This window comes from Sinohyriopsis cumingii, chromosome 5, assembly GCF_028554795.1.
Source record: "Sinohyriopsis cumingii isolate HCF-2022 chromosome 5, ASM2855479v2, whole genome shotgun sequence".
NCBI lineage: Eukaryota > Metazoa > Mollusca > Bivalvia > Unionida > Unionidae > Sinohyriopsis > Sinohyriopsis cumingii.
Genome location: NC_142965.1, coordinates 15,856,481 through 15,872,519, shown reverse-complemented (window position 1 = coordinate 15,872,519; position 16,039 = coordinate 15,856,481). Strand labels below are relative to the sequence as shown.

The window sequence follows — 16,039 nt, the reverse complement described above, 5'->3', positions numbered from 1 at the left end:
GTGAAATAAATGTATTTCTGTAGGATGGTACAGAGGGGAAAAGAGAACCGTGAAGTTCGCTATCCGAAGAGTTTGGCGGGAACCACTGACCACTCAAGCGACTGCTACTTCTGCATGGTGGACCCTTCAAAACGTCGGAGTGGCAAGAATGCACATGCTATCACTTACCCGGACCTTCCTTTATCCATCGCTCCGGTGCCACACTGCCCTGAGCTCCGCATACTCACTCCTCTGGAGAGAGCATCCATCTTTAGAAGAGAGCAGCAAGTCAGAAAGCGAAGAAGACGTTGTAGATCCAGATAACAATTTCAGCTGAGGAGAAAAACCCTTACTACCCCAACCCAAAAGACCTCAACGACTTAATCAGAGATCTTGGTCTCACCAAGTCCAATGCCGAGATTTTGACGTCTAGGCTCAAGTAGTGGAACTTATTGGATGAAAGTGTGCAAGTTGCAGATCAGAGGAAGCATCACCAAGATTTATCCAGCTTCATCACCCATCAAGGTGGGCTCTGCTTCTGCCACAATGTGAGCAGTCTATTCGAGGCAATCGGAATTGCCTGTAACCAGAATGAGTGGCGCCTCTTCATTGACAGCTGATCCAGGAGCCTCAAAGCCTCAAAGCCATGCTGCTCCATACTTGGAACATGTACCCATCTCTTCCCCATGCTCACTCGGTGCACCTCAAAGAGGATTAAAACAACATCAAGACCTTGCTGGATGCCTTGAAGTATGATGAGTACGGCTGGGAGATCTTCGGAGACTTCAAAATCGTGGCATTCCTGATGGGTCTCCAAGGTGGTTTTACCTAGTTTCCCTGCTATCTTTACCTTTGGGACAGCAGGTACACCAATGCACAATATCACAGGCGAGACTGGCCACAGCGGACAGAGTTCTCTGTGGGGAGGAACAACGTCAAGTGGGAGCCACTGGTGAACCCCCAGAAGGTGTTGAATGCCACCACTGAACATCAAATTGGGCCTTACGAAACAATTTGTCAGAGCTCTAGATAAGGAGTCAGAGCTTTAGATAAGGAGTCGGGAGCCTTCAAGTACCTTCAGTACTTCTTCCCTAAGCTGTCTGAGGCAAAGGTAAAAGCCGTTGTCTTAATCGGACCACAGATAAAGAAGATCCTCAGTGAATTCCACAAGAAGCTCACTAGTAAGGAGAAGTCGGCATGGAAATTTGTTATCGATGTGGTTCAAGGCTTCCTGGGCAATCACAAGGACAAAAACTATGTGGTGCTGGTTGAGACTCAGGTGAAGAACTATGGCACAATGGGCTGCAATATGTCCCGCAAAGTCCATATTCTTGATGCTATTCTTGATAAATTTAAGGAGAACATGGGAGCATACTTGGAGGAGCAAGGCGAGCACTCCATCAGGATATATTGTACTTTGAATGCCGCTACCAAGGACAGTAAAATGAGAATATGATGGGAGACTACATTTGGGGGCTGATTCATGAAAGCGATTTACAATATAATTGCAAATCTTGAAAAACTACTAATTTCTAGATCTTTGGTGGTCATATTTGTATTACTTTAGTATCAATACACATTAATTTTGATTCATATGTTGTTGTTTTTTACTTTATGTGAATGAAAAGACACAAATTCGCCCGTTTTCTCATTGGAAATAGGTAAATTTCAAAATATCACTGTCCTGGTAACAAAAGCAAATTTGTGGGGAATAATAGCCAATTTTTATACTTTTCAGGCATAAGCAATTATGAAATAACACTTACTACCCAGGAACAAAAACTGTGTTACATAGTGTATATTTGTAAATAAGCAAACCTCTCAATGAACCCTACCATTATACTCCTCATTAGAGATCTGGTGCTTGCATGTCTCAGATACAACATACAATTTCAAACATGTAACATACTGGGAAAGAAAAATGTTCTTGCTGATGCTCTTTCTCGATTGCAGGTGCACAGATTCCGGACCTTAGCTCCACATGCAGACCCAGAACCAATGTCAATACTGGCACTTCTAAACTTGATCCATTAGCAAACATTTGATACTCTATTGGACAGTATCTTGATACTCTGTTGGACAGTACCTTGATACTCTATTGGACAGTACCTTGATACTCTATTGGACAGTACCTTGATACTCTATTGGACAGTTCCTTGATACTCTATTGGACAGTACCTTGATACTCTATTGGACAGTACCTTGATACTCTATTGATACTCTATTAATACCTTCGACACAAATGTCTAAAGCAGCATACAGGCTCAACTGGAACCTATATCAAGCTTTCACTGCAGAATATACCTTGGAAACCTTAATACCAGTTTCTCAGGCTAATTTGACACTTTTAATTTCTAACTTGGTAAACAAGCATTGTGCCTCAGCTACAATATCCTCATATATATATATATATATATATATATATATATATATATATATATATATATATATATATATATATATATATATATATATATATATATATATATATATGCATAGTTTTGTACACCATATTAATAATTATGCAGACCCCACTAACTCTTTCCTAATACTAAAACTGCTGCAAGCATGCCACAGGAATAGAGTTTCGTGTAATGCTAGATTGTCAATTCAGACAAGTATATTTTAGAAACACATATCCACAATACAACTAGCATTATATCTTCTTGGTACAAAAAGCTCCTACTTCAAACTATGTTTTCCCTGGTACTGCATACCTTCTTGAGAATTGGGGAAATCAGAGTGCAGTCCCTTAGCTATCATAACCATACTCATCAGTTAGTTCTTAACAACAATTCCACCACTCTAACATTTAACCCCTTCAAACATGGCCAGGGCCAGCAATTCACTTTAAAAATTAATACAAACAACAATACTGTAGTCTGCTCTGTATCAAATCTGCAGCAATACATCCAAATACATGGTACTGATCAAGGCCCAGGATTTGTGTATCTTTCAAACACACCTAAAACTCATTCAAAAATCCAATGCACATCTCAGACTCTTGCTCTTCAGTTCTGCAATTTTGATCCAAAACACTTCGAGAGCTTTAGAATATGAGCAACAACAACTGCTGCTGCCCAGGGCTTGTCTGACAGTCAGATTCACCAGTTAGGGCCATGGAAATTGGATGCTTTCAAAATATATATTAGATGCTCAGAACGGATCAATTTCACCCCATCAATCATTCTTGAACTCGATTAAGTTAGCGCACAAATGGGAATCGGGGTTTTTGATTGCACTCCTATAAATCACCTCTGATTGCATTTTCCATTGTACTTCTGGTCTGAGAAAATATCAGGAATATATATATATATATATATATATATATATATATATATATATATATATATATATATAACATTATTTTCACGTACATATATTCGCACAAATGTTGCTTTACATTTCAGGTCTGTTGGGTACATAAACCTGAACACAGTGTATAATTTTATCAGAATGGCACATGGGTTCACTGCAAATGAATATGACAGGCAAGGTAGACAGGAAAATGAATATTATCCAGATAATTACTACAGCTGTGAATCACTGAAGGACTTTAATTCTACTGAATTAGGGAAATATAGAACTCTAACACTGATATCATCGTACAGAGAACAGCATTAACATTTTTCAGTTTGCATTTTTCACAGTAACGGCACTTATTTCCTTTTCACCTGGGAGCCTAAATTTCTTTTGGCAGAATTCCATGTTTTTCAGTTTGTGACATCTACCTTTCAACATCTCTAACACATGTTTGGCTATGTTTCAGAATGGTTGTTTATTTCGCTTTCTGTTTGACTTGTCAGATGCCTTTTATATCAAGATGTGTGTGCATAGTGCATGCCTGTCACTCATGTTTGTATGGTTTTCCCAGGAAAGGGTGCTGGAAGACGAATTTGATGCAGGCCTCTATCCATTTTGGGCTGCACAGGTCCCATGCAAAGTGGGTGACTTACATGGTCTCTGTGTTATGGCGGTCTCAGCTCCCAAATGGATTGTTTTGGTCTGATGATTAAAAAATTTACATTCAGGCCTGGGTAGGTTGGTAAAACCTAGTCATCTAACAATATTTCAGAGGCAGAATTTAGTATGGAATTTAAACTAAGTAGTCATCACATACTCTAGTTAAGTTGTTTTGAAAATAACTTTATGCATTCTATATCATATAAACATAATATTGTTTTCCATGCAGTTGCTGTATGTGTGACCTGCCATTTTATAGTCTTATTCGTCATGCTTAAAATCTTACTTTCCTCCATGCTATCCTCAACTTAATTTTTTTTAAAATATTAATTTTGTAATCTAATTGCTCACATACATTGGACCTAGCTTTTTTGTTATCCTCTAATACACACTTCGCCATAAACATACTTACATGTCTGCATATGACTTTCCTCAAAATGTACTTTCTTAGTTCTGTGGTGTGGTCAACTCAGTGCATGTAAAATTTAGTTGGGTCAGCACAAAAACAAATTCAATTCATTCCATTCCAACTGGAAAAGTTGTTTCAAGGTGCATTCACTCACATTATGACTATAAATTTTCATTTTAAGGGGAACAAAACAATACTTTTTAAATTAATATCATAAACTGCTTGTGATGGACTGGATTGTTTATAACTGAGTCAGTTCCATACGATGTACATGTGATTTGAGCTGTGGACTGGCAATGAATCAACACACCTCTGTTTCTGTTCATGCAAAGAAGTGTTGCTGAGCGGTGCTATGTGCGCATTAATATTATTATTACATACTGATAAATGTACGGTTGTGTATTTATTTTTGAATACAGCATGAATTCAATTGCTTTGTTTCCTATAATGTATTCTTTTATTATTACACCTTAGGTAGAAAACCAAATTGGTATATAATCAAATGGTTAATGCATTTGTATGAGAAAATATGAACTCTTTTTAAGTACTAATACTGCACTCCCAAGGCTGTTCAGCATTATTCAGAAAAACTCATTCATAATCTCCAATACAAATGGAGTGACCTATATTGCCATACGATTTGTATTCTTTATATATATATATATATGTATATATATATATATATATATATATATATATATATATATATATATATATATATATATATATATATATATATCACCTAGCTGACTTTGACATATTATAGTGATGTCACTCATTTAAAACATGCCATAAAGACTGCATATTTCCAATCTCACAATCAGCTTGAACTAAGAAAAATGTTACTGGCACACCTGAATGCCCAAAACTATTAACAATACCATAAATTGGGACACAAAACCAGTCTACAGTTACAGATGAGTGGCATCTTCTTGAAGTTCCCTACAATTACAAAAACCTGCTTCCAAATAGCAGCTGTCTCAGTGAATCAGTTACCTTGAGAATGGTTACGCCTATTTGGTAATTCTCTGCCCCTTTATCCCTGTCCACTCTTTTGTCTGATTGCTCCAAGGACACCATGACCTCATCTTCATCATTCACTATGTCAAATATGTACTGGAAGAATTCAAAATGTATGATTACTTTAAGGGAAATATTTCTAATACTGATCAAAGCCCAAATATCATGGACAAAGAAAAAGAAGATGGAACAAAGCTAGCAATTATTCTCTTTCAAAATTTGTGGAAGAATATTGCTTGGTTTTTCAAGGAAAGCTTCATAATATTTAACTGCACAGTGTCTTTCTCATTTCCATATATCTTGCAAATATACAAGGAATGGCTGTAAGCAAAATTGAAGTGAATTGGAAATCATATAGATGTAATTATTAATGTATGAGGCATGTAGTTCTATCTTTAGTAGAAAAAGGTCAACACTTGCCGACTGTTAAATTAAAGGTGACTGTTAAAGTAAAGGTGACTGTTATGACCAATTGATCTCTCAGAGAATTTCCTCTAGACAAATTAGCTGGCAAAGTGAAATTATAGTAACAAAACTGACAATATAAACTTCAAATTCTTAACTCAGTGAAGGCACACAATTTTGCAATACTCTCTAGTAGATATGCATGCTGACATTAACTAACTCCATGCAGTGACATGCTACAAAATTAAATCTGATATGAAGATGTCAGACTGAAGTACACCTTTAACAAATGCATTTCGTAAAGCCTTTATATAATTATAAACATTCAAAAAACTTAAGAAATATTTCCATTAGGTATCAGTTCGTTCCTTTACCTGGGGATTATCTAAAAATGAGCTATGATTTCCACAACCACCACATCTGTCAGGATGTTTCCATACGTCCTTCGCCTTGCCCTCATGCCATGTCTTCTCCAGAGAGAAGAATGACAAATTTACAGTATGACAAATATCCATACGGGTAAAGTTTTTACAGAAATCCTCAAAGGACATCCTGCAAATTACATCATATGGAAAATATAAATTTACTAGAATAAAAAAGAAAATAAATATTAGAAAAAAAGAAATAATGTGCATCACTGATTTAAAGTAGTAACAATATTAACTTTAGTAGCAGCAGCTGGATAATAATGTTGTGTAATATGAAAACACAATTTCTATTTTTAACTCACTAACATGATTCTGCTTATTTTTAATAAATTAAGTGTAAAAAAAAAAGGAGACATAAAGAAAGGCAGCCTGTTGGGAGGTCATTTTACGACACCATGTAAAGAAAATACTGGTAACATTTCTTCAGAAGTTTATACAGTTGTTATTTTTGTGACTTAAAGGTAAAAATAAATATTACGAAATGAATCTCCATCATTCCACAGGTTGCAAAAATGATTGGCAGGTGCTAGGATGATTTTATTTCATGGTTCTTTGAGTATTACTTTGGAAAAACCCATTAGGCAAATCTGCATAGATGATGTACACAATATAGAAAAAATCAATTTGTTGGAGTATAGATACGTGAGAGATTATATACATGCTAAATAAAAGCAAACAAAGAAACCCAAACAAACCTAAAAGAATAGATATATGACACCATGTTGCACTGTTTAGATTGGTTAAGTCATCTTCGTTTGAAACATGTTAAAAATACTTCATCAAGAGACACAAAGGACTGATACATGTAAAAATACTAAATCAAGAGACACAAAGGACTGAGAGATACCTAAAATGCTACATCAAGAGATACAGATGACTGATACATTTAAAAATACTAAATCAAGAGATACAAAGGACTGAGTCATGTACAAATACTACTTTAAGAGATACAAAGGACTGAGACATGTAAAAGAACTACATTAAGAGATACAAAGGACTGAGACATGTACACATGCTACATTAAGAGATATTAAGGACTGAGACATGTAAAAATACTAAATTAAGAGATACTAAGGACTGAGACATGTAAAATACTACATCAAGAGATACAAAGGACTTAGAGATATGTAAAATACTACAGAGAGGGCTGAGACATACAGAAAATAATACATCATGAGATACATAGGATATATATATATATATAAAGCAAAAATAGTTCAACAATGAAGTATACATGTTTGAAAATTATGAAAATACTTTCTAATTCTGTCTGCTTTGAGACGATGTCATATTTTAAGTAATGACCAAATATAATCATGAACAGATACTCAAAAGATATTATGTATTGCCACTTCTTAAGCATGGCCTACTACAAAACCACTATATTCTTGGTAAAGTAATTAATAATGTTTGGTACAATATACTATGGATCGCTAAATCACCACACTCTTGGTAAATTAATGAATAATGTCTGATACAATACAATGAATTGCTACAACACCACCATACACCTGGTAAGATAACGAATACAATGTAGCACGATAGGCCAACCAAAACAAGGGAATAGGGAATTATACATTATACGCCCACCCCATGTTTATTAATGCACAATAAAAAAAGCTGAACATTTTGTACAGATACCATTTAATTATTTCAGTCATAATGAACTTGGCCTTTTACCTTTTAGACCCAAGATTGACTTTTCCCTTACTCTAAGTGCATGATATCCACAAAGGTCAAGGTCTTTTATTTTGGAATTAACCATTTTTCATCTTTTAGTTAAAGTGAATTTGACCTTTGATCTTTAGACACCAATATAAAATGATGTCTTCTTTGCCCACATGAATGTGATGCAAAACTGATGTTATTTTATGGCAACCATTTATATTCTTTCAGTTACTATGACCTTAAACTTTGAACCTTTTACTCTACAATCAATAGGTTTTGTCTCCACTCCAAGTGCCCACCATCTGTAAAGTCTGGTATTTGTGGATGGTGGAGACATCTTTGGTCTGAAATCAGTTTTCTTCTTTCAGTCAGAGTGAACTTGACCTTTGACCTTTTGAACTAGAAATCAATAGTGTTCATTTTAAGATATTTGCATGCAATTAACAATGTTTGTATCTAGACTCGAGAACTCATGTTGTGTAAAAATTATTCTTTATCCTTCAGTCAGGTACTCTAATCTTTCACCTTTTGACACCCAAATCAATTGACAGTTTCCTTACTACAAATGTCAGCTATCCACAAAGGCTGGTAGCTATTCTCTTGAACAACTGCAGTTATTGTGCAGAAATATTTTTTCATTAGTCAAAATGACCCTGACATTTAGAGCTATCTGCATATTTTGGCAAGTGTAAATGACAAACAACTCTGGTTCTTGTTCTGAAAATACAAACTGGTAACTGACAGATGGATGGAAGAATGGAAAACATAAAATAATACTCTCTGCCTTATGGCAGGCTTATATAAACTTTACATTTGTTTCTTCATATTGCATACATTGCTATATTGTACCTATATGATTCAGCTGACCTAACTTTAGTTCTTGTTGAACAAAATGTGTTCACAACTTTGTTTCACATCATACATATGGTTTTTTTTTATTGTATTGTTGGATTGTTATAATAACATAGTTTTACCCATAAATACTATATTGTTGTGTTGTTGTGCATTATGACGCAGTCTTGTTGGAACATACGTCAGCATAATATGACTTTACTTATTACAGGGGTCATCATTATGGTTTACTTGAATAGTATACTTATAACAGAGGTCATTGTTATGAATTATGCTAATAACAAGGGTCATTGTTATGAATTACACGAATAGTATACTTATTACAAGGGTCATTGTTATGAATTACATGAATAGTATACTTATTACAGGGGTCATCATTTTGGTTTACTTGAATAGTATACTTATAACAGAGGTCATTGTTATGAATTATGCTAATAACAAGGGTCATTGTTATGAATTACATGAATAGTATACTTATTACAGGGGTCATTGTTATGAATTACATGAATAGTATACTTATTACAGGGGTCATCATTATGGTTTACTTGAATAGTATACGTATAACAAGGGTCATTGTTATGAATTATACTTATAACAAGGGTCATTGTTATGAATTACATGAATAGCATACTTATTACAGGGGTCATCATTATGGTTTACTTGAATAGTATACGTATAACAAGGGTCATTGTTATGAATTATACTTATAACAAGGGTCATTGTTATGAATTACATGAATAGCATACTTATTACAGGGGTCATCATTATGGTTTACTTGAATAGTATACTTATAACCAGGGTCATTGTTATGAATTACATGAACAGTATACTTATAACAAGGGTCATTGTTATGAATTACATGAATAGTATACTTATAACAAGGGTCATTGTTATGAATTACATGAATAGTATACTTATAACAAGGGTCATTGTTATGAATTACACGAATAGTATACTTATAACAAGGGTCATTGTTATGAATTACATGAATAGTATACTTATTACAGGGGTCATCATTTTGGTTTACTTGAATAGTATACTTATAACAAGGGTCATTGTTATGAATTACATGAATAGTATACTTATAACAAGGGTCATTGTTATGAATTACATGAATAGTATACTTATTACAGGGGTCATCATTTTGGTTTACTTGAATAGTATACTTATAACAAGGGTCATTGTTATGAATTACATGAATAGTATACTTATAACAAGGGTCATTGTTATGAATTACATGAATAGTATACTTATTACAGGGGTCATCATTTTGGTTTACTTGAATAGTATACGTATAACAAGGGTCATTGTTATGAATTATACTTATAACAAGGGTCATTGTTATGAATTACATGAATAGCATACTTATTACAGGGGTCATCATTATGGTTTACTTGAATAGTATACGTATAACAAGGGTCATTGTTATGAATTATACTTATAACAAGGGTCATTGTTATGAATTACATGAATAGCATACTTATTACAGGGGTCATCATTATGGTTTACTTGAATAGTATACTTATAACCAGGGTCATTGTTATGAATTACATGAACAGTATACTTATAACAAGGGTCATTGTTATGAATTACATGAATAGTATACTTATAACAAGGGTCATTGTTATGAATTACATGAATAGCATACTTATTACAGGGGTCATCATTATGGTTTACTTGAATAGTATACTTATAACCAGGGTCATTGTTATGAATTACATGAATAGTATACTTATAACCAGGGTCATTGTTATGAATTACATGAATAGTATACTTATAACAAGGGTCATTGTTATGAATTACATGAATAGTATACTTATAACAAGGGTCATTGTTATGAATTACATGAATAGTATACTTATAACAAGGGTCATTGTTATGAATTACATGAATAGTATACTTATAACAAGGGTCATTGTTATGAATTACATGAATAGTATACTTATAACAAGGGTCATTGTTATGAATTACATGAATAGTATACTTATTACAGGGGTCATCATTTTGGTTTACTTGAATAGTATACTTATAACAAGGGTCATTGTTATGAATTACATGAATAGTATACTTATTACAGGGGTCATCATTTTGGTTTACTTGAATAGTATACTTATAACAAGGGTCATTGTTATGAATTACATGAATAGTATACATATAACAAGGGTCATTGTTATGAATTTCATGAATAGTATGCTTATAACAAGGGTCATTGTTATGAATTACATGAATAGTATACTTATAACAGAGGTCAGTTTTATGGTTTATATGAATATTATACTTATAACAGAGGTGATTGTTATGAATTACATGAATAGTATACTTATAACAAGGGTCAGTTTTATGGTTTATATGAATATTATACTTATAACAGAGGTCATTGTTATGAATTACATGAATAGTATACTTGTAACAGGGGTCATTGTTATGGTTTGCATGAATAGTATACTTATTACAGGGGTCATTAGTTTCATGAATTGTATATTTATAACTGGGTTTATTGACAGGAATTACATGAACAGTATACTTATAACAGGAGTCAATATTGTGATCAAAATGAATAATGGGACCATGTTTATGGTTCACATAAATACTATTATAAAATAGAAGTTCTGTAAGTACCAAAACTCCCCATTGTCATCAAATATAAGACCCATCTCTTTCTTCTGACTGTCACTAACTTTCTTCCATTCTGGAGACCTGCAGTTAGAAATGCAATACAATTATAAAAAGTACATGAGGAAAATTTGAAATTGATGATAGTTATTTACTTTTTTGACTCTTGTGAGAGGTAAAATATGTTAAGTCGAAGTATGTCAATAGCTGCCCTTATTACTCTTGCATGAGTGATTATGTTTCTTTTTGTTCTTTTACTGATCTATCAATTGTCATGATTGTACAATTCCCCTGGAACAATATCTGGTGTGTGTGGAATTGTATCTGAAATATCATTGCTTTAATTGGACTAATTATACATTCACAGGTACTGATATATAATTAAACACAAAATACAAGAAACCATTGTTATGTATAACTGCATTAATTATGTTAATTGTCATGATTATGAATTTAAAGGTCATGTTTTAATTAACATATTAAATACTAACGTTATGTATGATTGTGAGTCTGTACTCAAAGATGAGGTCATTATTAAACACAGTATATAGTTCCAAGACAGTGAGCTGTACTTTTGATAGGAGTAAACCTGTTAATCCCCAAAGGAAATCCAGCTGACCTAATTCCTGATTGGCTGGCGTCTAAAGTGCTTGATCTTGCTGACAGTTATATATTTTGAAATGATTAGTTGAGCCTCATTCTGCTTTCTGTATTGCATTTCAGTTTTTAAGTGATGATTTACTGGAAATTAGTCATTCATAGCATAACATCAGTCTAAGAAGAGACTAATAGTTATCATCTGAGTGGATTTATATTTATTTCAATTATTAATTTGAACTACAAAACGTTCAAACTTTTTCGATTTTGTAGCTATATTGGATCACTGTGAACTCATTCAAAGACATTTTAGATTATATCACTCTCTTACCGCAAGACTGTTTGCACATCAAACTATTCCAGACTACTGGCACATCAGCAATACATTGAATGTCATTTGGTTTACCACAGGAGCTCATTTGGAATACTCAGTACTTTTGGATATGTGATATAACTTTTAGGACTATTTAAGATTTGATTCATCAAACTGTGAGTCATTTTTTAATTGTTTGTTTTCAATTTTAGGGAAATAAATGGTATTTTGAATTTTAAAAATCTTGTTGATTATCACGCTTGTTTGTTACTTTAAGACCAGATGAGTCATAACAACATTCATATACACTTACAGTCACACTTACACGGGGAAAGAGTTATTCAATTACATAATTATCACGTTTTTTTAAAAATAAAGGTATTGATAATTATGACAGTATGGCACAGAAAAATCTTAACAAGATTACTATATACGCCTGGTGTCAATTACCTCAGTGAAATCTGCGTCGAAAACAATGCAGTATTATCTGGAAAAGCAATCTGGGTTATTATGATGCATACTGATATTGAAAGTGTTTAGTGTTAATAACAGCATCCGTATTTAATGTCTCGTGATCATCATTTATACAAACTTGAGACGTTTCATCAACATAGGTTTCCATATAAATGTGTTCCCTCACTGTTCACGCATTTTTTTTGAAAATGTCTTTAAAGGTTTTTCGGTTATTTCGTAACGCATGCTCTTTGTGGCATATCATCATTACACGTTAATTAGTGTTTTCTGTTTTTACTAACACAAGATATATTTGATGGAAGATCGACACCATTTCTATCTATTTTAATGGACTCCTTGCCAGGAGATTTTCTGTCAGATTTGGATGAATTCTGTTTTGCAGTTTTTGAAGATAAGTATTTGTTATTTGGAAATGACAGAGAAATTTCGTGGCAGCCAAAATATGTAAAGTCTTGATACTTGGATGATTTCTGTTAAATAGGTCAAATTATGTTCCGCTGTTTTTGAGAAGTTTATAAGCTTTTTCCATATTGATAAATGACAGTCATATCTGATTATGATTCAGGATAATTTGTAGAATGTTCAGTTACCTTGATCAGAAAATGTTGTTAACAAATTAGTCCAATACCGTTCAGCAGTTTGCGAATACCAGAATGCCTACTTTGCCAACACCACAGTAATCCAGCAGCAGAGAGGGTGAACAGACCTTTTGCTGAAACGTCATTTTTAAAAACTAAAACCCCATAGGAAAAAAAAAATGAAAAATATAAGCGTAATAACGCCAAACCAAAGCCTCTAACTTTACCGCGAGTTTCTCTAATTGGGTTAGTTTATTTTGTTACTTTATCTTTGTCGTTTGTGTTTTCTAAATTTGCATGTGTGTTTTCGTTTATCGTGGGACGTTTTATTGAGGTCGCGCCCTCTCTGCTGCTATAATTAAATCATTTATATATCAATAATAAGATCGGGTACGGAATCTTATACAGCTAGATTAGCTAGAGAAAGATTATAAGCAATCAAAAAGTTATTGCCTGTTCGTGATGCTTTTAGACAGAAATTTCAAGAACGTCAGGAAGCACAAGTTGAATTTGCAGAAGGTACAAAAAGGTTATTTAAACCTATTACAAAGGTCACGGAAAGAACTGCAGTAGCTACTGAGGCTCTTATTCCAGCAGTAAAACAAACTGCCGAGGAAACTGAAAAGATAGCGAGAAGAACTAAACAAACAATAAAGATTTTAAGAGGTCTTCCAGCTGGAATAGCTGCTGCTCAACCTCCCCCCACGGAGGAAGAAATACTTGAAGGTTTTGGCAAAATTCGTACTGAAATAGCCGATGTAAAAAAAGATCTTGCACCTAAATCTAAAGTAAGGAAAGAAAATGTTGAATTAATTTAAAAATTTAAAGAAGGTGTTATTGAAGAAATTTAAAAAAAAAATTAAAGAGAAAGATTTTTCTCGTGTTGCATTTGTTAGTTATTCTCGAAGGTCTGAAATTTTAAAACCTAAGTATGCTAACATAAATACTGATAGTCATTTTAAATGGTTATATCGTGTGTATTATAAAACAAAATACCAGGCTAGAAGTAACGATGAAGCATGAATAAATTGATGACATAAATAAATTTTATTTGGAGTCACAACTTCAACAGCAAGAACCACAATCTCCCCAGCAAGATCCTTCCCATCAACTTTCTCCACCGCAGCAACAAATAGAACGACAAAAACAACCGCAATCTCCTTCACGAATTCCTCGACCACAAAAACAAAAACTACAACCTCAACAACAATTACAAGAACTAATTAATGTTAGGAACAAATATTTGTCTAACGGTATTAGCCTTATCACAAATTTGCCACGTGAAAAGATAGTATATATTGCTGCACGTGGACATCGACAAATAGGAAAATATTTAAAATCTGAATGTCTTCTTCATTGGAATAATGATAATGATTGGATTAAAGATGTATATTTCATACATAGTAATAGACCTGCAGAAGATGATGATACGTATTTTCGTGATCTTAAACTTGATGTAGAACTAAAAAAGAGACAAGAAGAAGAAGAATTTCGTGACTTATTTAGCCCAGGCGCTACTGGAAGTGGATTTTCTACTCATTGAAGTGGTCTTATTACTTGTCCTGACAGTGTTCTTACCGATGTTGACCAATTAGAAGTTTTGATCGGAGGAAAACGCGCAGGAAATAATTCTCCAGAAATTATTAATGAAATATCTGATATCTGTTGAAGATTATTTGCGGGCGGTGTTATGGATCACGACATTTATCATTCTCTCATTGATGAAATCGTTAACGATTATCACAGCAACTGAACAACGAATTAATCAGCATGTAATTAAAAAATGAATATACACAATTCTCAACTTAGACCGAGTATGGTTAGGTTAGTAAATTCACGATTACCGACTTACAGAATGATTTACGGAGATGGACTTGGTGATGTTGTTGTAGGCTTATTTAAAGGAATGGCTCCAATAGCAATGCCGATTGCAAAACAAATAGGAATGGAAGCTACGGATGTTGTTTACGATAAAAGCATCAGTGCTGTTGGTAATGTTGCTGGTAAGGCTTTTTCAGCGATTAAAGAAAGATTAGCTCGATTAGTGCGAACAAAATCACGACCACCAGTAAAATTACCCAGCACCGAAATTATGCCTGCAAATATCAGTAAAATAATAAATCAAGCTGCAAATGAGAAACTAGCAGAGTTGGCTGATAATGAAGTCGCTTCTACATAGTTGAATAACGAAATTATACCGACAAATACAAGTTTTATTTCAGGAAGCGATCTTCGTGTTAAACGAAGATAATTATAATAAAATGTTTAAACGTACATCCGATACAGCATTTGATATAGGCGCAGCAGTTCTTAAAGATTCATCTGTACGTGATTATCAATATTATTCTTATGACGCATATATATATATATATATATATATATATATATATATATATATATATATATATATATATATACCAAATCAGCGTAGCCGAATAGAATTTCAAGTTCAAGATACAAGCGATATTTCTTACCTGCTGAAGCATTTATTACGGTAGAAGGAGAAATTGTAAAAACAGATAATACTGTATATAATGCTAATGATATAATTGGTTTTGTTAATAATGGTATTATGGCGTTGTTTGACAGAGCCATATATACGATTGACGAAAAAAAAAACATTGAAACAATTCAAAAAGATGTTGATGTTTAGTAAGATATTCAGATGATTATACAAGATCAGCTGGTTCGACAATGATGTTCGTTAAAGATAATTTTGATAGTGCTGATGTTGGACCGT

The 16,039-nt window shown here is 33.4% G+C and overlaps 1 protein-coding gene across 1 annotated transcript in view; it reads right to left on the bottom strand.

Annotated features, from left to right (window-relative positions):
* The window catches only part of LOC149798696 (calpain-5-like), a 98,014-nt gene that overhangs the window by 40,481 nt on the left and 41,494 nt on the right, over nucleotides 1–16,039 (bottom strand). The window contains exons 6-8 of the mRNA XM_089957536.1: nucleotides 11,344–11,421; nucleotides 6,151–6,328; nucleotides 5,348–5,467 (exon numbers count right to left, since the gene is read on the bottom strand). Of these exons, the coding sequence (XP_089813662.1) occupies nucleotides 5,348–5,467; nucleotides 6,151–6,328; nucleotides 11,344–11,421 (376 nt within the window). The remainder of the gene's footprint in view (nucleotides 1–5,347; nucleotides 5,468–6,150; nucleotides 6,329–11,343; nucleotides 11,422–16,039) is intronic.